Source organism: Cyprinus carpio, chromosome A5 (genome assembly GCF_018340385.1).
Source record: "Cyprinus carpio isolate SPL01 chromosome A5, ASM1834038v1, whole genome shotgun sequence".
NCBI lineage: Eukaryota > Metazoa > Chordata > Actinopteri > Cypriniformes > Cyprinidae > Cyprinus > Cyprinus carpio.
In genome coordinates this window covers 20626721-20650293 of record NC_056576.1, presented here as the reverse complement: position 1 = coordinate 20650293, position 23573 = coordinate 20626721, and the positions used below count along the sequence as shown (strand labels likewise).

General features: G+C 37.2%; 1 protein-coding gene across 1 annotated transcript in view; it reads right to left on the bottom strand.

Moving 5' to 3' along the window:
* LOC109056560 (androgen receptor-like) overlaps positions 1 to 16020 on the bottom strand; it is a 78219-nt gene extending 62199 nt beyond the window's left edge. The window contains exon 1 of the mRNA XM_042756380.1: positions 13981 to 16020. Within this exon, the coding sequence (XP_042612314.1) occupies positions 13981 to 15446 (1466 nt within the window). The 5' untranslated portion in view covers positions 15447 to 16020. The remainder of the gene's footprint in view (positions 1 to 13980) is intronic.
* Between the last annotated feature and the right edge of the window lie 7553 nt (positions 16021 to 23573).

Here is a 23573-nt window from a genome sequence, read left to right as displayed (position 1 = left end):
GAGCTGGGGTGTTAATGACACCTAAGTATAACACAGAGAGACTGTCTGTGTGTGTTATTATTACTGATGAAGGTAGAGACAGGGAGTATGAAGTTAAGATCGAGTGGGTATAAGTTTGCATGTGTGAGAAGAAGACTGCACCACAACCAAGAAGTTGATTGGACACAGAGTAGACATAACTATACTCAGTGACATGAGATGTCAAGGGTACTCACAAGGACGATCACATATAACAAACACTCACATACATGCCCTTTATATCACTTCTTCTCTCCCTTCCTCCCTTCTTTTCTTTTACACTAAACTTCAGTTACAGTTACATGATAATGAAACCATACACTCTCACAATGAGTTATGAATAATCTACAAAGGTCTTCATAGTGAAACACTACGCAAAGACAAACAAGTAAGCATAAACACATTTCATGAGCACCAAAAGAGATTCAAATTGTTCATTTGCTTCTTTCTTTCTGTCTTTCTTTCTCAAAATCATTAACTCACCCTCATATCTTGAAAAACCCATGTGACTTCTGTGGAATATAATGTCACTGTACAAGAAAAATCAACTTGGATATTCTGCTAATAATAATTTTAAACAGACAGGTATTTGTCAGTCAATTGTTTCATGTGGTAACATTTAAATTCATTCAAGTAAATTTTATTCAAGTTTTATACTAAATTATTAATTTATCAATTATAAATGATATGATCAGCCTGATTTCATAACATTAACCTAGCTTTTTAGGTCTTCAGATATGCATTTGTAAGCTGCATGTATGCAGTCCACTGAAGAAAGAATATCACACAAAGTGGTGACAGAATGTTCATTTTTGGGTGAACTGTCCATTTAACAAATATTTATTTCATGTAAAACATAGAGGCAGAGTTGTGCACAAATTATAATTAAATTGAGAATACCTTTTAAATTCCAATTAAATTGCTGAATTTAAACTGAGATATTAAACAAGATGCATAATTGCAACAACAACTGGAATACTAAAATTACTAAAATTTAAACAAAGTTTCAGGACAAACTAAAGGAAGTTTGTCATGACTCAATAAATAAACAAACAAATAAATAAAAAGTCTTTAAGTTTGAAGGTTTGCACTTTCAGAATGAATGAGAGATACTGAAACAGAAATTTGTATATACCTTATATATTTTAACATATTTTGGCCTATTTCTTTTCCCAGAATGCATTCCTGTGTTGAATTACTTTGAAATTCAATTCAGTAAATTTTCTGTCATTTCAGTCCAACTTCCTATGGGGTGTGTGGCCAATTCAACACTCAATCCAGGTTATGAATAAAAAGAGATTTTTCAATTCTGAACTGAACACAGATCCAGAATTTCCATCAATTCCCTTACAGGTGAACACAAGAAACACAGTGAAGTTTTTAGGGTCCTTCATTAGGCTGTAAACACATCCTGAGTCCATGTGTAAGGTGACAGTGATGTGAAAAGTGTAACGAGTTTGTAGGTGAGGTGTCTGTGTTTGCATGTGTGTCCTGTGATGTTTCCAGAGGTGATTAGGTGAACGGCTGATTTAGTGGTCTCGGGTTAAGCTAACAACTCAAATTTGTCACTTACTTCATCAACACTTGCTGAAAAACAGGTATACAATTTATCGAAGAGTCACACACACAAGCACCAATCCCCCAACAACCAATGGAAATGGCTCAGCACCTATGGAAAAACATGAAATATTCTCTATTAACTTTGACCATTAAAAAAAAAATCAATTTGGATTCAGCAACCTCTCTGATTAATGGAACTCACATTGTATACCTGCTGTTCCCTATCTGTCGGTCACTACAAGTTTTTTAGATCTAAATGTTAAGATTTTTGCTTCGGAGCCGAGTAGTACATGGTGTTACCTTACTACAAAGTCAATCATCTTTGTGTGCAGGAAGTGGCTGCAGCGATTCACCTGGGTGCTACGACTAAGTTTCCTATAAAAGAGCAAATCACGGACAACTCGCGTCTTTTTCAAGATGCCGTTTCATTCGTTTTCTTCTGGATGCGGTCGCTTCCTGTGCTCTGTTGACAGCCACGATCCCTGTCTTCAGTGTCTGGGCCTTCAGCACGCTGAAGCGGCGTTCGTGGATGAGTCATGTGTCTTCTGTGGATGGATGTCCATGGCATCGCTGCAATCGCTTCTCTCCCTCTTCAAGGGGAGTGGAGCAGACCCCTCTGCTGGTACCCGTCCCAGTTTCTCTGTCATGAGCAGAGGACTGCTGGCTAGCACTCTGGGAGATTTGAGGGTGACAGTGAGAGCTTCTCCGCTGGGCCATGCCCCAAGGACCTCTCACTCTTCTCACAGCTGTCCCAGCGTGTCATTCGGTGGGCCGCCAGAGGATCAGATGTTGATCGCAGCATCGGGGGATGGACTATCGTTCTCTGAGGATGAAAATTTGGTGGGGCTGCTCTCCTCAGGTGTTGTCGCCACTGCCGAATCGGACCAAGAGTTGTCTGCCATGCTTGCCCGGGCATCTGTGAGCATCGGGCTGGAGGTAACTACACTGCCCAGCCCTGAGCGCTCGCGGCTGGATATTTGGTTTCTTGACGCGGAGTACGGCTCACAACCGTGTTCTGCTCCGGTTCCTTTCTTCCCGGAGGTGCATGAAGAGGTGATGAATTCATGGATGGCCCCTTTTATGGCCAAAAGCCGCTCGTCTCCCTCTTCCGTCCTCACTACCCTCGATGGCGGGGCAGCCAGGAGGTACATAGACATTCCCCAGGTGGAGAGAGTGGTTGAGGTGCAGCTGTGCCCACAAAACTCAGCCACTTAGAGGAATCGTCCGGGTCTCCCGTCCAAAGCCTTTAAGCTGTCTGTGGCTCTCGCTGCCAAACCTTACAGTGCTGGGAGCCAAGCTGCCTCTGCCCTGCATGCCATGGCTATCCTGCAGGTACACCAATCCAAGGCACTAAAACAAATGCACGAGGGTAGGACAGACCCAAGGTTGATGCAGGAGCTGCGCAAGGCGACTGACTTCGCTCTCCAGGTGACAAAAGTCACACCACGGTCCCTCTGGAAGGCGATGTCCACTCTGGTGGTGTAAGAGCACCATCTCTGGCTCAACCTGGCTCAGATGAGAGACATCGACAAAGTACGCTTTCTTGATGCTCCCATCTCCCAGGCTGGCCTGTTCGGCGATACTGTCGAGGACTATGCCTAGCAGTTCTCAGCAGTACAAAAGCAGACTGAGGCCATTCAGCACATCTTGCCCCGACGTGATCCTCCAGCTGCCACCGTTCCGTCGCGGGCCATGTCTTAGCCTGCTCGTCGCCATGGGCCCCCTTTTGCATTGTCCCTTTGGTGCTACTCGTACAGAGTTTTGGAGCATGGCTTGAGCTACCCAACCCATCATTCTGGCTCATTCAGACAGTTTGACTTGGCTACACGATTCAGTTCGCCAGGCGACCTCCCAAGTTTAATGCCGTTCTTGAGACTTCAGTGGCAGTCTGAGAAACCTCTGTCTTGCGCAAAGAGATTGCTGTCCTGTTGGCGAAGAATGCAATTGAGCCGGTCCCTCCAACCGAGATGAGGAAGGGGTTTTACAGCCCGTACTTCATCGTACCCAAAAAAACGGTGGCCTTTTCTTGGATTTGTGAGTCTTGAATCGGGCCCTTCACAAGTTTCCGTTCAAGATGTTGATGCAGAAACGCATTATCAAATGCGTGCAAGCTCAGGATTGGTTTGCAGCGATCGATCTGAAGAACGTGTACTTTCATGTCTCGATCCTTCCTCATCACAGATCGTTCTTAGTCCTGAGATAGGCATGACACCACTGTACACATTGTGTCGCCATCACACTGATGTGTCGTCACCTATTCAGCCCCTGGTCGGACCTCGCTTTTCTATGGGCCAGGGTGCCCTTAGAACAAGTGTCCCGGCATGTTGTTGTCACAACAGATGCCTCCAATATGGGCTGGGGCGCTACGTGCAACAGGACCTCATGCTCCCAAGTGAGACTCTAATATGTCATCACAACATAATGTCTCCATTCCCTCAATCAGGGAACGAGGGTTACGTACGTAACCGAGATGGTCTTAATACACACAAATGCTTACTTTTGAATGGCTATTTCATAAAATTTTGTTCATTCAATTCCAAAAATCAGCCAATAATCCCAAAATGCAAGAGTCTAGTCAGACTCGTTATTCATGATGTTTACCTTTGATAACTTTATACTTCCATGACTCTATTATGTTTTCAACATTATATTAAAAGGCTGTACAGATATAATTTATGTGTTTGGGCATTATTCATTATTAGCAGCTAATATTTAGGCAGTCGCATGGAGTTTTATATAGCAATATGCTTCAAAGTCAGAAAAAATGTCCAGGACATCTGTTAATTTTTCTGTGAAAATCTATATTTCAGAGTAAACATCTATACTTAATGTACAAGGGTTTCATCCAATATACTTGTGCATCTGTTGATTTTATCTTGATTTCATGTGTGGATTATTATGGTTTTATTTGAAAAACAGAAGTTTGCAGAATGGACTCCAATGCGAATCTCCTGTTTCAACACCTCTGGTAAGTAATAATTCATGTGATAAGTGGTCAGCCAATGTTAAATTAATTATAAGAAAACACAAAAAACACATTATTTACCCCATTTGCATCTCCAAGGTGTCCTTTGCACGTTTTTTTTCTGTTAACATCAATATTTATGACTGTTGAATGTCCGAAAACTTGACACTTGGTACTGTATTTGTAGCCCATGTCTTTTACTTTGCGAGACACAAATAACTTGAATTCTTTATCAAGCTCACTATCACTCACTGAAAAAGTCTGTGGGCCTAACTCTTTAAAAACTTGAGTAATGAGTAAAAATTGAGTAATGAGACCAGTTATCATTTGCTTGACCAGTCATATTTGGTTGATAATACATTTGCACTTTGCAAACAAATAAATAAAAGGAAATAAAAAGCTATACATGTTTTTCCTTGGGTGGGGGAGTTATGGAGGGTGGGCACTCACTGGCAGAAACTTATGTCAGTGCCTATGGTCACACACATACACTCAGATCCAATTAATTAAATGAGGCCTTTATTTCAAAACATCCACCCAGTATTGGCGTATGTGTGTGTGTGCTGCATGTCAGGTGTGTTTAAAAAACAAAGCAATAACGTTCCAAGGGAAAGGACTCAAGGGTAAACAAATAGGTCATCGGGGAAGGGGGACAGAGAGACAGAACACCTTCAGAGTGGCCCTGATTAAATCCTTCTAGTCAAGACCTCTGATGTCACCATAACACCACTGGGAGGGCCTGAGCAGCTCCAGATGGAGGGCTCTGGACAGAACACGCATAGATTTAAGGAATGTTACCAAGAGACATTCACGCTAAAAACTTACTATAAGACTTTTGATAAGCTGAGAATAGTTTGACATTGCGACTAAAATTTGGGTGCATCCGTTTCAGATGTTACTCAGGACAAGAAACAGCATGTAAAACGTTACCGTTTTGAATGAGGAAACAATTAAATTAAATTTTAGCACAAAAGGAATCTTGTGCAACTCAAGGCATGTCGTATGATTACTGACACTCAGCCTGGGGCTCATGCAAGTAGTGGGATTTCTCACTTAACATTTCTATTTGAAAATGATATTAATATCATAAATTACTATTTTTGAGTTGCTCTGTAGATGAAAACATCACGCAACCATGTGGCTCATTAAAGCATGTGTGAGGCACTGGGTGAAGCACAAAGCAGGGCTGCTACAAAGACTCACGTACAGTATAAGAAAATGAGAAAGTTTTTCGCCATTCTTGAAATATGCAAATAAGCCCCCGTGTTGATGAGATGACAACGCCGAAAGGTTAGATCCCAAAATTATTCCTTTACCATCCTGCCAGCTGCAGTGTGTGCTGAGTGTGTGCAAGGCCAGTTCACTTGAAGTGTGTGTGGGCATTCATGTGTGTAAGCATCTTAAAGTGCTGAGCAAGTTTAAAACTTCAGTCCTTCACCTTTTTGAAAGACATCTTAATAAAATAATTACCACTGGGGATAAAATATTTTAAAATGTAAAGAACGTCTCTTTTACACTTCCTCACTCTTTTCAAAATACTGAGACTTTTCCCATATATTGAGAGTATTTAGTTCTGCAGAACAGCACATAATGCATGCAAATGCTATAATGACATCATGCCTGCTGAAAGTGTTGTTTATTAACAGCCAATCACACAGCAGAAATAAACGTGACAACAGCCAGTCAGTGCATATCGCTAATAAGTCTGCATGTTCTGTGTGTCTCTGTGTGAATGAGTGGTATAGTTTACTCTACTACACAAAGTCAAACAGACATGACGCATATGGTGATTTCAGCATCTGCCGTCTCAATATATGAGGACATGAACACATACACTTCTTCTACAGAGCTGCTCAGAGCTTCACGATAAACTGCCCAAAAAAAGTTTGGTTTAACTTGAAGAAATTATGGCAGAAATATATTACTACTGTTTACTAAAATGTACTTCTCAAATTAATAATAATTATTATATTATTTTTAAGGAATATCATCCAACCAAGATATTTTTTTGACCCATGGTTTAATTTAAACAGTTCTGTTAAGCAGCATTTTATTTGACAAAAAATAAAAATAAAAAAAAAAAAAAAATGCAATGTTTTGTTCTAAATTAAATGTTATACTTTTTATTTATTAATTAAGATTTATTAATTATATTAATTAATTGTGCACCATTTCTGATTTGTATTAAATCATAAACCACAGAATCCAGGGGGAAAAATTGAAAACACAGAATTTAGGGAAATATTTAATGGATTTCATAGAGACCTAAATTAATGGTTTACATGTTCACATTTATTCTCAAGGCCTAACAGACATGTGAAAAGCATTTCCTTCCCCATTAATGGTATATGAATATTGTGATAATATTTTGCCCAGCCCTGTTTTAAAGTTTACTTATTCCTCTAATGGTAGATTTCAGGATTATTTGATAAAGAAATCTTAAAATATCAGTATTTAGAATTTTTGTTAATATGTAAAATTCTTCACTATTTATTGTTTAGCCATTTAATTTGTCCTTACTAAATTTTTAAGTTCTACAGTATGCATTTCTTGAAAAAATTAAATAAAAAACAAACTTACTGATCCCAAACTTTTGAACAGTAATGTATATAAAATATATGAAAATTATTTCTAAACTGTTAATTTTTAACATTCATTTCACCTTTATTTCAAACTAGTTTCTTCATAATTTAACCTTGGTGTAACCTAAATTAGTTAGGGGTGATTTATGTGACATGAAATGTTATTTTTGAATATAGAATAAAAGGTTCATTAGTTGTTACCACATGAAGCAAATTTTTGCTATCTGACAAGTTTTTACAGTCAGTCCACCACAGCAATTCAGACACTTGAATCAGTAGGTGTGCCCAACTAAACCACAAAACACCATGCACGATTATAACCGTCATTTCCATAATTTGATCATCCTTTGATGAATAACTACTGTCATGACCAAAAAAATGCACACAAACATCTGTATCAAATGAAAGTCAGTTTACCGACTGCTTTCCACAAATAGCACTGGCCTTTGTGAGAAAGATCGAATCTATAATGAGTCTAACATACATAAAAAGAAGTGTATTTCCCCTCAAAGAAAAACAGTGGCTTTACTGAAATACAGTGCTATATGTCAGTGCATTTTGCACTTGCATCATGGGTAATTAATGAAGAAGATGCAGGTTTTTGTGTTAAAATACAGCCCATAAACTATTTAGTGAATTTGCCCAAATGTGTTATGTGTGAAGTCTATCACTGGATACACTAAACCGTTATATGTGCACTATCTAACACACACAGTATTAAGTCTTATCACACAAAGCTTCCAAAAGAAGTCTGTCTCTGGCAGCATCACATACTTTGTAGAGTTACACATAATTTAGAACAGAAAAATAGAACAGTGAGAAAGGTGACGAGGGTGAAGAATATTACTTTAAAGCTAGATCAGTCTGTTAATTCTGCTTATTTAATCTGCATTTATGTCAAATTTTTTCTTCTTCTATAGAATAAGTATCACAATTATATATGACCCAGAACCCTCTAACCTGCATGTTTTGCAGCGTTCTACAGGTATCACATGAAAAAAAAGAATAAATCAGCACATCATCACTGACCTTTAGAGCAAGAGTAAAAAGTCAATATTCAAATATTAACTTTTAGGTTTTTAATTCTTAAACTTTTAATATTCTTTGCTTGTGCTGTGTTTTTTTCAAAAAGCACATTAACCTTGAGTGTAAGCCTGTCAGAATTACATTTGATAATTTTTGCTCAAATCTGACCATTAATGGAACACATCTGACTTATAACCTAGTTCATAAATGTCAGTTTTTCTATCAGTGACATTTGGATGTTCTTATTGATTTGAAATTACCCCCCCCCACCCCCAACACCATTAAAATCTAACAAAACAAAACCTGAGAACACAAAACATTAAAATTCAAATGGCTACTAATTAATACTTTTTTTTTTCTTTACTTTATTAATACTTTATTTACATAGAAGTAAATAAATAAATGAAAAATAAAAAATGTAGGGCTCTCTCACTCACTTTCTCTTTCTACTAGTAAGCTTCAAACTTTTTGGAACGTTTGTAAAAAATAAAAAAATAAAATGACTAAATGAATACAACAATAACAATGTCAAAAGTCCTGTAAAGAAAAGGTGCATTAGCCATCTGACACTGCTCAAGCCAGTAATGACGAATGCTCTTAGAATTGTTCTCTGTAACTGTGATGATAATGAGAAGCCCAAACACCACCCTATGTGAGCTGTGACCACTCCTGTTTGCTGTCAGCAGCTGACTTGAATGTACACTTTTGTTTAAAGAGTTAGAACTATTAACACAAATGGATTTGTAGCTCTTTGCATTTCAGTAAAGCAACATGCCACATTAATTCATGCATTATAATTTCTAAATGTACATGTACAATATATAAAACAGCTGATTGATTTAGCAAAAAAGAATTGCTAATGTAAATAACAAATTTCATTATAGACTAGTTAGGTCACTGTGCATGGTGAACCCCATTGGTGATGGCACTTCAATACCATTCAAAACCATTTTTGCACACAAAGTATAGCATACATTATTTTGACATTAAAAAAATGTGCAAAATCTACCTTACTAATTTTATTTTTCCTTATATCAATATGTTTTTTGTCATGCACATAATTTTTTATTTAACATATTTAAATATACAATATTGTAAAAGATGCATAATTTATAAAAAAAGGGGTGGGGGTATTTTTTTTTTAAATACAAAGAAATCTGTTATGGAAAATCTGTTATAGCCAAACCTGAAACAATAATCTCATTCAATGGCTGATAATCAAGGGAAGATGGTATCAGTCATGTGGGTAAGGGACTTACTACCCGCCATCTAACAGAGATGGCTCTGATAAAAAAAAAAAAAACGTTTAAACGAGAAAAACAAGAAAAACTAGAAAAAATGCTAACATCTGCACCCAGCACGTTCCATCTGAACCAGGATAGCACCACTTGTTGGTTCGTATTGGGCCCGCAATTTTAATGTATAGCCTACATTTTTGCTTTAATTTATTTTCAAGATCTGAGATAAACTAGCTGTTATTGCTTTCAGTAGGCTTATGTCTATAAATGTCATGCAATATGATATTCAGACTCACATTAGACACATTTAACATTGAATAAAGCAGGGATCTCCAACCCTGCTCCTGGAGAGCTACCATCCTGCAGACTTCAGTTCCAACCCTGCTCCAACACACCTGTCTGTAATTATCAAGTAGCCCTGAACACCTTGATTAGCTGCTTCAGGTGTGTTTGATTGGGGTTGGAGCTGCTGAAATCTGCAGGACAGTAGCTCTCCAGGAGCAGGGTTGGAGACCCCTGGAATAAAGCATATAATCAGAAGCCTACCTGAGATCATCATTGTCATAGTTTTTATGTTGTTCCAGCAGCGACGTCTTAGAAACAGAAACCGTTTCTAAAATAGAAACTTTGTGTGTCACCGTCGTGGCTGGTTAGGACAAAAACTCTGATTAACATGGAAATGATACCTTTTAATTTATTCACTATATTTGTTTTCATTGCCTATATATATGTTTTCATATATATGCCTATATATATATATATATATTTATATATATAATATGCTAAAATCCTATGACTTTCTTTCTTCTGTGGAACACAAAACAATATTACTCTCTTTAACCTGTGGAACACAAAAGAAGATTTTGAAGAAAGCTAAAATCCAAACAACACTGGACCCCACTGACTTCACTGTATGCACAAACAAAGAAAATATATTTCATGTTCCACAGAAAAGGAAGTCACAGACATTTGAAATGACATGAAAAGGTATAAATTACGATGGAATTTTAATTGTTGAATGAACTATCTATCCCTTTAAGCAATCATTTGTTCTAAGCACTGCTGATGTGCAGTTCAGCACATAAGGCACTCTTTAAATATGACTGCTATAACTACACCTAAAATAGTCAATGTAGATGCATTGCAAATAAAAACACTTTGACAAAGGGTTCTCAGAACAGAACTCTTTTAGGGTTCTCAGTACAAGCGTCATATGTTGGTTCTACCTAGAACGCTTTGTAAGGAACCTTTGCCTTGTTTGGAATGTTGTTTGACCAGAACTGAATTTGACCATGGTGTACTTCAGATTATTACATAACAGAGACACATGTACACAAAAACTCTCTTGACCCCACTCCCCCTCCCCCTCAAAAATACAAAATAGTTTTCTATTTTTGAACCATCCAATCATCAAACTCACTGCTTGTTAAAAACGTTCAATTTTTCAAAAACGTCCAAAAAGAACAAGCTAGTGGTCAAGTAGATCACAAACCATTAATATTTTAAACTGTACATGTAGCCTAAGTATGAACAATTCTTACTCAAATATATACTGTGTAGCCTAGAACTTTGTTGTGCTGTTCACAAACCACTTTTTCTGCCTAAAGTGGCTTCATGTTGTTAGATTTATGTTAAAAAGACTTATTATGTGTGATATTAGGTCAAGACCAGTGTGAAGTCTCGCACACTTTGTCTCATTATTTTGGTCTCTGTGTGTCAGTTTCATGTTTTGGCTGGTGTCTGCATGAACTGGTATTTTTCACAAAGATCAAGTGGTTTTGCCTCCAACACAAACCCCAAAGATTCAAAGGTTAAACACACAACTAAGCTCAAATTCCTTCCAGAAAAAAAAAACAAAACACACACACTCCGTATAGACTAAAACACAGCTTCGGACAAATGCTTGATTAAGACTGAAGCACCAAATGCTCACTCAGATTCTTCAGACAAGTGCAGAGACATGCAACTGTTTTTCTCCGTAGTCTTAGTTTAAGGAAAAGTTTCATTTCAGCCTCTGCATATTTTCTTATCAATGTTCTGCTTTTGTTCCAGCTTGTACAGGTTTCATTGAAACCACTTTAAAAAAAAAAAAAAACACCCAGCACTGTTCACTCAAGTCAAATTAGATTTATGGTAACACTTTATAATAACTTTCATTTATAAATAATTAACAAACATTATATAATGCTTAACAGATCATTGGTTAATATATATTCACATAGCTAGAAATATAAGATAATGTTCATGTTAATGTTTACTAAACATTACCTAATGATTAACATATGATTATTTAATGTAAATTGTAATACTTACAAATGTCAGTAAACTTTCAGTTCATATGATCTTCATTTTTTTGTTTGTTGTGTAGACCTCTATTTATACATCTTAACAAATGATCTGTTAACTATTTGTTCATGTTTTTGCAGTACCCAATCTAACGTGAAAACTGTTCATCATTTGTTTATAAATGTTTACTAATCATTAATATCTTCATGAGCAGTCATCTCAATGGCAAAAAGTGTCCCGAAAGAACTGAATTTACCCTGTTCCCATCTTTAATAATCATTTATTAATCATTTGTTCATGTTTTTGCAGTAGCCAATCTAAAGTTGAAACTATTCATCATTTGTAAATGTTTATAAATGATTACTAATCATTAAGTATCTTTATGGGCACTTAGCTAATGTAACAAGGTTTGTGTAAAGGGTGGCTGGTTAAGTTTAGCTAAATGCTTGATAAAGACATAACAGATTGTAATTTTGGTGCAATTTTTTTTTATTGCCTCAACACTCAGTATACTACTCTTCAGTATATCAATAAACAGGATATTCCATGAATCATAAATAAATGGGGAAACAAATAATTTTTAAAAGAAAATACTTCAGTTCATTTATCAAAACAATATAATCTAAACAGATTGAACCATGTTCCCTCATAATAATCAAACTGACCCCTGTACACTTCTGACCCCTCAACCAACCCTTAAACCTGACCATACCACCAAACCTTTTTTTATTTTATAACATCTGTTAAAAGATCCTAACCTTACCGATATTTAGGCAGCAAAAGTGCTGTGTATTAACACAAGCTTTTAATCATTTTATAACATCTGTTAAAATCATTTGTAGATTTAAGGTAATTGATTGATCATATGGAATTAAAAGTTTAATGACATTTGTAAGCATTTTAACTTACATGAAAAAATTATTTGTTTGAATACTATCTTATGTTTAATAGGTTTATTAGCAAACATTTACAAGCACATTATCTCACGTTTCTAACTCTTTGAATATATAAGAACTAATGATCCATTAAGCATTAATGCTTGTTAATGATTTATTATTGAAAGTTATTATAAAGTGTTACCAGATTTATTTATGCTTAAAGAGCATTCTAATACCACAAATGCTAACAAAGTGAGGTATCAAAAAACTAAATATATAAAGACATAAATGCTTAAACAGTCCATTTATGCAATGCAATTTAAAAATGCCTGTCAACTGAAATGCATAGCATGACAGTAGGACCTGCATGTCGGAGTATGAATCAAAATGTGCCCCTTCCATGTCTGTGTCTGTGAGTTATTAAATGAGAGAATGACTCAGAGCAAGAATATGCAGAAGTTCAAGGATATGAGCTTTGAGGCTCTTGGCATGGTGTCTTTGCGTTTGGACACGACCGTGTGGGGTTGCCTTGATGGCAGTATCCCTGGAACCCAGCAACCCTGAGGGAGGAGGCTGGCCTGTGTGTTAAAGACTATGAGTCTCTGTGTTAATGTCTACAGCTGTCTCTGTGTACTGCTTTACTTGGCTGCAGAAATAAAGAGAGGAACTTCAAGCAAATTAACGCTTCGTTCAGGAATTACACATTTAATTCCTAGCTAATAAAATGGTCATGAAGCATAACTGAATCCTGATCCATTAATAGAAAAGCTATAAAGAACAGTCCTATACAGAACTGAAACTGAACATGAAACTAGGGGTCCATGTGAAAGAACTAGGCTACAGGGGGTATGTGGAGAAGATTTATAAAACAAAGCCTTTTCTTTAAAATATTTCACAACTTTTCTAACTATTTGAATGAACTTATTAGAACTAATAATCTGATGAGCGGCCTAATGTATAATTGTATCAAATTTTAATGAAAGTTATCATAAAATGCTACAAAGAATTTTTATTTTTTTTATTCTGGGGGCCCATGGGTAGCTGAGAATCTGGATGGGAGGTCCCTGGGTCTGTGTAGGTTGGAAATCACTTAAAAAAAAAATAATTATGCACTCCAAATGAGTGCATATGATGCTGTGCATTGTTTCTTGCTAATTTCTTGCTAATTTCGTTTAGGCATTAATTGATCATAATAAATCAAATATAGGCTATAAATAATAATTAAAAAAATCTGCAAGTCAGGCAAACTCCTAACTTTTTCACTATCCTCCGTAGTTGCATCTCGGGGTACAAAGATGCGCCTGTTATTATTTTAACGCGCACTGTTTTTTTAATTAACTTATTCAACGTAATGAATTAATTGTAACGCAGAACATGATTTGTGTTAAACACACACTCAAAAACACACACACTGTGCCGCCTCTTACCTGCCATCCGCAAATGAAGTTACATCCAGCCATTTGCCCATCTCGTTTTTCACGCAGGGCACGTTAGGGTAAGGAGGACGGGTCAACATCCCGTTGGGGTACCACTGTTCAGGTGAAGGTCGCTCCCTCGGAACCAGAGCCTCGCTTCGGCCGTACTCATAGGGGTTACAAATAAAAGACGTTTCGTGGCCAGATGCGTAAGTGGTCCTCTGATTGGGAGGCCCGTACTGGCCGTTACTGTCCTCAGTGTACCTATGCGGGTACGCCCAGGTGTCATTCAGTTCACGGGGCATCATCTCTGCCTTGATTTTGACATTATAGAGATTCACGTAATCCTCAACGGGGCCCGCGAACTCGCCGGACATCTCCGCGTGTTTCGAGAAGCTCTGGCTCCGTCCGTTTTCTAGCTCCGGGTGCATGAAATGGGTCATGCTCGCGGGCAACAGTTGTTCAAACTGGCACGAAGCCGCTCGCGTTGCGTCCATATCCGGTGCTGTCGTTGTTGCCGTAGCTTCTGAACTCAGGTTGGTAATGTCCCCGGACAGGCTGCCAAACTCATGCAGCTCCTGTACATCCGCGGTTAAGTGTGATCGAGACGTGCTGCTGCACTGCAAGGTCGTCCCCTCACCTGCTAGCTGCTCCAGGTCGCCACTTTTAAACATCCCGAGCACTTTGTCCCTGCCTCGCAGCTCTGTGCCTCTTTCTCTTCCCGCCGCGAGAGTGTACTCTCTGTCTTTCCCTCCTGCCTCCCTTTCGCTCACTGAGCAGTTGAGCATAGGCATTCCAAAGAAATAGATTTCCTCACTACTACTTTCAGTGGTCAGGGTCGGCGGCGCATGGTGCGGTCCCACCTCGCCCAGTTCGCTGGACTCCATAGCTAAGCCCAAAGACACGGACACGGCTTTGCACAGCTCTCGCGCCGTCTCCGAGATGCTACTGCTGCTGTTGTCGCCGTCGCCGCTGCTGCTGGTGCACGCGCGACTTCTACTCGCCACACTTGCGTCACGACTCGAGCCCAATTCGCGCGTGTGAACTTCAACCGTACCGCAGCCCTTCTGTCCGCTCTCAGCGCCCCGAAATAAACTGTCGCGACTGCCGCTGCTTTCGGTGGCATCTGCGCGGCCCGAGCCGCTAAATGACAGCGACGAGTCGCTTTTGCTTCCTGTGGAACTCTTGAGAAAATGAATAATGTTTCGGCTCGCCGCCGCCTGCATCACTAAACTCGCACTCTCGCACTCTTTCTCGGGGCAGCATATTATTTCTTTGCCGGGGGACAGCTTGCTTAACCGCATTTCCCTCGACGCGGTCTCCTGGAGGCAGCCGCACTTCTTGGAGCTAGAAAAGTCCAAACTCTCGTGGTTGCTCGCTCTCGCGAAGCGCACGTTTTGAAAAACGCTTTGGTAAATTCCGTGAAAAACGGCGTCTGGGGACTCGCAAGCCTCCCCCAGCCCGACCGGAACCTCCATAGTCTAGAAACAGAGTACAACACAGGCCGTGAGGGTTTAAAGGGGACTCACCACAACAAGTTCATCTACGAAATCCTTGAAAAAGTTCGAGTCAGACAGACATGAAAGAGCTGCGCAGCGTGAGACCGTGCAAGCAAATAATAATCCAACGAGCGCTCAGCCGGAGACGCATAGGCGGCTCTTAATAAACGTCAACAGGAAAAGTTTTCCGAAAATGAGCGGATGAAAGTGAATCCGAAAGGGGATGGGAATGTCTCCGCCGCTCGAGTTGTTTTCCGTCTACTTAGCGCGCACGCGATAAGATTTGCGTTGTCTGTTCTCAATGATCAGTCCGAGCCAATGCGGCGGTGTCTACAGTACCCTGAGCACTTCTTAACAACCCACACTTTCTTATTTTAAGTACAATTACAGCACTTTTCTCTCGTGTCAGGTACTTTCCTGGGCTCAGTAGAGGTAATGCTGGGAGAGCTTGCTGTGTCACGGTGTTTTGCCGGGTAAGCAGTTAGTTTACGGAGAGTTCGCTCAGGAAAGTCCTTGAGCGCTTTAACTGTCAAGACTAAAAAATACAGCCACAGGAACGGCGCCAGTAATACGGGTAAATAAGAACACGCTGCACATAAGAGCAGGAGATCACAACTCACTTTCACTTTGTAAAAGATAACACTGATGTATATCATAGGTTTAAAAAAGGTGAAAAATACAATAAAATCAATGAGCCCCAGTGAGAGCCTGCATGATATGCACTTTATAGGAGCTCTGGTCCTGTGGAAATGTTTCTCATGACATTTATTTTTGAGCACACATTAAATCTACAATGGGACTAAGTACATAAAAATTGCCATTTGAAGAGCAAAATAAGATGTTGGCTATTTTTTAAGAATGGGAGAAGACCATAGCTACTTAACATACTACTTAAGCATTTAATGTAAATTAAATTAAATTAAATATGAAATTACATGGTTTGTATATGTGTAATTTAATAGACTCTAGAATGAATGATAAAATTTAATATCAGATTAATGTAAGGTCAGGTTTGTAAACATTTCAAATGCCCCATCAGGGAGAATGTAAACGTTTGCATTGAGATGAGAATTTGAAATATGAAAAATATGAATGTCTCAACAGTAAAAGGAAATGAGAAAGAGTCAGAATGCATTGGATAAATAAGCTCTGCATAAATAAATCAATGAAATCACACTCTTTTTTGGACTGTTGTTGCTTTGATAAAGGCAATGCACCACTCTAAGTAATTAATTAAAGCTTGAAGATACGAAAACATCAAGACAATAATTACATCTTACTGAACAGTCAGGTCCTGAGGTGTCTTCTCATTCACATCCAGCCATGAGGACCAGTTTGATCAAAAGGCCATTACTGTGACTACTACTACAAGTAGTATAGTGTTATTTTTTATCTTATCTTTTATGAGTGCAAAGGCTAATATCCATTTATTCACTGTAACTAACTGTGATCTTTATTATTTTCTTAATTTCTTTGCAGGATTTTAGCTGTCATCAGTGAGAATATTCATTATTAATCCCTGTTGTCAGTTGTATCAAAATGAATTACACTGTAACATACAAAGTCTCAATTATTTCATATATGTTACAGGAAGAATGATTTTCTGGCATGCACTTTGCCCTATTAAGAAGTGAGAGTTTAGAGAAGCACTTAACATAACCCGCAAGCCTTCCACGTGTTCAGTGAAATATTCGTTGTTTTGATGTAAACAGTGTCTGAATTGGAAGTGGAATGCTGCAGTGAAGAGTTTGAGGTTATTCAGAATGAGTGTCTTTATTCAGAATTAACTGGTGAGCAGCTGTAGGAGGAGCTGAGTGAGGGGCGGAAGTTGAGAGGGCTGTTCAGTTTTGTTTTGTTTTGGTTTGGCCGGAGATTGCTGAGATGAAGGGAAAGTGCTCAGTTATGTTGTTTATCAGTGGAGGCTGAGCTATAGTTGTATAGTTGCTATAATATTATGTTGAAAGAATATTCCAGGTTCAGTACAAGTTAAACTCAGTTGACATGTGTCCTGATGTTGATTATCACAAAAACTTATAAAAAAAAAAATAATAAAAAGAAAAATCTGGGTTACTTAAAATGGAAGTGAAAGAGCCAATCTGTAAATGTTAATACTTACTGTTTCAGACATACAGAAATTAGGAATATGCACAATTTTATTTGTATTTTTTTATTAAACTTTTATTCCATGACATAATGTATAAAAACTCTAAAATGATCATAAAAATAACAAGAACAACTTTACAGCTCAAATAAACAAGTTTTAACAGAATTAAGTGCTTTATAAAACTCTAAACTCCACATTTCTGCTTTTAAGAAAACTGGCCCCATTCATTTCCATTGTATGTGGTGTCTCACTGTAAGACAAAGGACAGGTCTAAATGATGTTAAGACTGATGTTAAGACAGACAGTAAAGAACCACTTAAGTGAATGTGTATATATATTTAAGTAAGTGTATATATAAAGCAGTTTTTGAGGTTGCTGGTGTTTCTTCATCCCCAGGGACCAGTCCAAAATTTACCTGTAAATATTTTGCTAAATGAGAGAGACAAACTCTCTCTTTCTATCTCAGACCCAGACATTTCTGTACATTAAAACACTTAGCATACATAATTCCACATAGCAAGTCATCTTTTCAGGACACTCAGAAAATATCCAATACTTTAAATCAAGTTTACTCTAAACATTAATAGTTTTGCCAAAATGATTTAAATGAGTTTGTATGTCTCTCTGATTTTCCTAAAGCAGCATAAGGGCAAAGATGTGAAGTATTCAAGCCATTTGTGGTATTTGATCAGCTATAAACACATGGGCAAAATTAAATAATAGAAAATGAAGGCACGGCTGCTAAAACAATTTTACGGCTATACTGAAAAAAAAAACCAAAATGTACTTAATTTTTATTTTGCAAGTTTTTGCACACATTTTTTAGTTAAGTTAAAGGGGTCATATGATGCGATTTCAAATTTTCCTTTCTCTTTGGACTGTTACAAGCTCTTGGTGAATAAAGAAGATCTGTGAAGTTGTAAAAACTAAAGTCTTAAATCCAAAGAGATATTCTTTATAAAAGTTGAGACTCATCCACGCCCTCGTAAAATGGCTCATTGTAACACGCCCCCACATCTCTACATCACTATGTGGGAAGATTTGCATAACGCCACCTAGATGTTCATGCAAAGAAAGAAGGCATACCTTTTATTCTCAAATCGGCTTTCACAGTGGATGAAGTTGCACCCAGCCCGGGGTCATCACACGTGGTTGCTGCAAGACCAAGGTACGCTCCTTCGTAGAATCCGCTCTATTTTCAGAGAGATGAGCCTTGTGAAAATCGACGCATTTAAGAAGGCGGGGCATAGAGGAGAAACAATAATGTACAGTATGTGGAAAATAATGTTTTTTTTAACCTTAAACCGCATAAACACATTTCATTACACCAAATACACAAAATAATGTTCTTTTTAGCAGCATGACCCCTTTAAGTCAAATCTAGTTAACTAAGTTTGTAAAATTAAATATGTAAAATTAAAAGAGAATAAGTAAAATCAACTTGATAAGTTTGTTGAGTAATTTCTACTTAATCACTTGAAGTTTACTCTGCAATACTCAAGTACATTTTACTAAATCATTGTTTGTAAACTTTACTCTAACAGTGTAACACTGAAAAAAGCCATGCTATTATAGCATATGGAAACATATAAGTAAACAAGGCAATGGACAGCTTGTTACACTTTTTCTAAGATAATATGTCTAGTCTACACAAAATAGTTAATACACAGAGACCTCAATACATAGTACACAATGCACAATGATGATAACAGTCAGTGTTTGAGTGTAAAGGGTCATTTGGAGTAGAAAATGAACCACAGATGTCACAAAACAGTTACTAAACCTAACAACAAAAGCAACCATAAAACAGTGTAAATACAACTAAAAAAAGTAAAAAAAAAGAAAAGAAATAATTTATATATATATATATATATATATATATATATATATATATATATATATATATATATATATATATTATATATATATATATAAATTATTAATGTATGTATGCATGCACACCAGTATCATAACTTTGATATTTACTCCAAAAACATAAACAATTCCAAGTAATATACTTATATGCTCGAACTTTAATTTCTACATGCTTGATTAAGTACTGATATGGGATTTACTCTTTTTTAATTCTTGCCTGAACTAAATTATTTAATGTATGAAATTAGTTTTTCCATAGCATTTACTTCAGCACATAACCATTTTTATGTGTAGTGATTGACAAAACAATTTAAAATTGAAATGATTGTGAGCAATTGTTTTTGTTATTCAACTTCCTAAAGAGAAGCATTTTGTGAAAAACACGTTTCCACTAAATAACCTTTTGTATAATGGAAAGGTTCCATAGTTGTTAAAGGTTCTTCATGAAACCATATACGGCAATAAAGAATATTTATTTTTAGGAATGTGTGTGCAGTCTGCTTCTTTTAACAGTTGATCAAAATGGCATCCTAGTGAAAACCTTCGTTGTTTAATCTTTTTTTTTTTTTTTTTTTTTTTGAGTGCATTTACATATACACATTTAGACATATGCAATATATTCTGGCCTCATTATTAACAGAAGTTTTACAACTCAGGAGAACTTTAAAAAAAAGTTGAGTAAGTGTGAGAAAAAAAACAAAGCAATATTTCTCCAGGCTAAAACATTTAGACAATTCCTCCATTTTCTAATTGAAGGTTACAAAAAGACAGCACAAAGGGGAGGGTTTAATATTTTCTTATCTATGGCTCTGTGTCCAGAGAAGAAGCCAACGTTTAAGGTTTTTTTAAGGGCGAAAGGAGTAAAGAACAAAAAGACGCTTGATACACAACCATTTTGTCTGTCCATTATGTTAAGTTTATTTACAAGCAAACACTTACACATTCCAATCCAGTCCAGTAATTTTACCCCAAAGAGATGAAAACGAGAGAAAGAAGCAGACAGAACGACAAATGGAAACACAACCTAACAAGCTGCAAGAAGTTTATCATTCTCTGTGGTGTCAATGCCATGCCAACAACTGAGGATTAACATCTGCCAGTGAGATGTGGTCTGCACTAATCAATGAGGCCGGGTGTTTCATAACACGCATCTAGTGTGTGAGAGCATTATCATACTCCTGCTTAGGGAAGGTCTTCGTTTCTCTTGCTCATATTATATCACTCATCCCCCTCTGAAGTCAGCAGACATTTCTCCTGCGTGCCAGAGATCACTACAACCTCTTTGGCTGTGAATCATGTGTCTGAGAGCTGTCAGAGCAGGTGAGGTCACTGACTGTTTATATACCGGCTGCTCTGTGGTCAGTGGAAGTTAATGGCATAAGCTCCTCCTACACTTTCATGTCGTGCCATTTGTTGTTGCTTAGTTGGAGTACAGCAACTCCTCTGAGTACGAGTTAAACTATTTCCTCAAAAAACAGTGATGCACCTGCAAGTGTATTCTTCTTTTACTATTTTTTTTTTGTTCATCTTTCGGCTTGCACAAGCTGTTTTGAATCATTAAATCTCTAGAGTGAATGCAAAATTTCCACTATGGGGTCATGTCACAGCTGTAGTTAACTTTTTATCGTGGAGCTTCACGCTCATCAGTGTTTTTTTCCTTTCTGTTGATCTCATCCTATTAAAATGTTAGCCATGAGTGTCTCTTTTTGACAAGTCAAACTTGTTTTATTAACTTTCATTTATTAAAACATCCAGTCAGGCTGAATTTCGGGTTACATAACCAGAACTGCCGCTATCCATAGGCAGAGCAGGCAATTGCCTAGGGTAGGGGTGTCAAACTCAATTCCTTGAAGGCCAGTGCTCTGCGGAGTTGTGTTCCACCCTGCTCCAACATACATGGTGCATTCAAGCCTTCCTGGAAAGTTCGAGTTTCTGGGTTGGCAACAATATGACTTTTTTTCTAACAATATTCATTATATTAAGCTTGGAATTCAAGATTTTCCACATAAAGTTCAAAAAAATTTTTTTTTTGATGAATAACAATAATATAATATTTTGTATATGTAACTTATGAAGGCGATATAAACTGAACCATTATATATTCTTTTAATCAACAATATAATATTTTGTTTATGTAACTTATATAATTTTATTGTACATTGTAAAAAAATGTTATTCATTTCAACAAATTTACTGTCAATACAGACGCTGCATATCTATCTTTGGCTGCATCCATTGCAATCAACATGTTTTGACACGACCCCAAATCGGAAATTTCGAGTTTCCCACTGGTAATAACGACTTTGTGGTGGCGTTCACGTGCGTTCAATTCGTAAATATGATCTATCCCACATGATTTGAACGCACCATTCCCATGTAGTTTTCAAATAAACCTGAAAGACTAGTTGGATCAGGTGTGTTTAATAAGGGGTGAATCTAATCACATTGTCCGGCCCTCCAGGGATTGAGTTTGCCACACCTGGATTTAAGGCGGAGCTTCCTAACCGTAACATCCCCTATCACTAGCAAAGCTGTCAAAGGTGTGCCTTTTGAAAAGGAACCGCCCCAGTGACAGCTTTTGTACCTTTTTTCTGAGAGTGTACACTAGTCCACCAATCAATACAGGCACTTACCAACTGATATACATTTTTGGACCAGTTTTTACATACTAAGTCATGTTTATGTATTTCTCAAATAACCTGGTTTTGATACAGACAATTTGGCACGTTTGTACTTTCTCTGCAGCAGAATTATACCTAACTAAAGTTCATAAGCTGTTTCTGGGACAGAAACTAAACAGAACTGAGGTATTGTATGATCATTTGTGACTCTGGACCACAAAACCAGTCATATGGGTCAATTTCTCGAAATTGAGATTTATACATCATCTGAAAGCTGAATAAATAAGCTTTCAATTGATGTATGGTTTATTAGAACAATATTTGGCCGAGATACAACTATTTGAAAATCTGGAATCTGAGTGTGCAAAAAAATCTAAATGAGAAAATCACCTGAATGAAGTTCTTAGCAATGCATAATACTAATCAAACATTAAGCTTTGATATATTTACAGTAGGAATTTGACAAAATATCTTCATGGAACATGATCTTTACTTAATATCCTAATGATTTTTGGCATAAAAGGTCATTTTGACTCATGCAATGTTTTTTTTGGCTTTTGTAAAAATATTCCCCACCGACTGAGACTGGTTTTGTGGTCCAGGGTCACATTTGTGGTTTTATTTAGAATTTATATGACAGAATCCAAGGTTTTATATGAGTGCATTAGCTTTTTTGTTAAAAATAAGTGGTTTTGACGTTCATTGATATGTCAACTAAAAGGCGCAAGTGAATTTCTATAGTGTAGAAATGGTCCACACATTCATGAAATCTAAGTGACACTTATCCTTCACAATGTGTGCTGAAAATTGTGTCTAATGATCAGCAACTAATTACTATCATTATGTGAAACAAGATAACACATTCTAGTAATTTGGTGACAGAAATTAACACTTAATTCTTACATCATTTGCTCACCCTGAAGTTGTTCAAAACTAACATGACTTTCTTCTGCATGTGGAACATTAAAGAAGATATTTTAATAAAAGAAGATATTTCATGAAAGTCTAGTATGGACAAAAGTCTATGAATGTCAAGTATGAAAAAAAAAAAAACATTCCAAGACACATCTTCATTTTCTTTACACATTCATACATCTTTTGTGTTCCAGAAAGCAAATCAGGTTTGGAAGTAATTTGAGTAAAACAAAATAAATATATGCTTAGTAAAATTATGTCTACACTGCCGGTCTGAGGCAAATCCCTTGAGGCAGATTCTAGTTCTGAGAGGAATAGTGATGTTTTTAGTGGTTCTTGTGCCACTTTAGTTTTTCCTCTGTCAACAGCAGGTGCACAGAGACGTCCCCGGGGTCATATCAACTGTCATCAAAGATGAATTAGCTTTCCTATTCAAACCACTTATATTTTAATATGCCCCTGTAACTGTACTAATAGTTAATGTGCAGAACTAAGTCTTTAGGTGTCTCTCTCTCCAGGTGGTTGAAGTTTTCTTATCTGAACTATTCCTGAGTCTGGCTCTGCTCTACGGCCTTCAAACTCCCACAAACA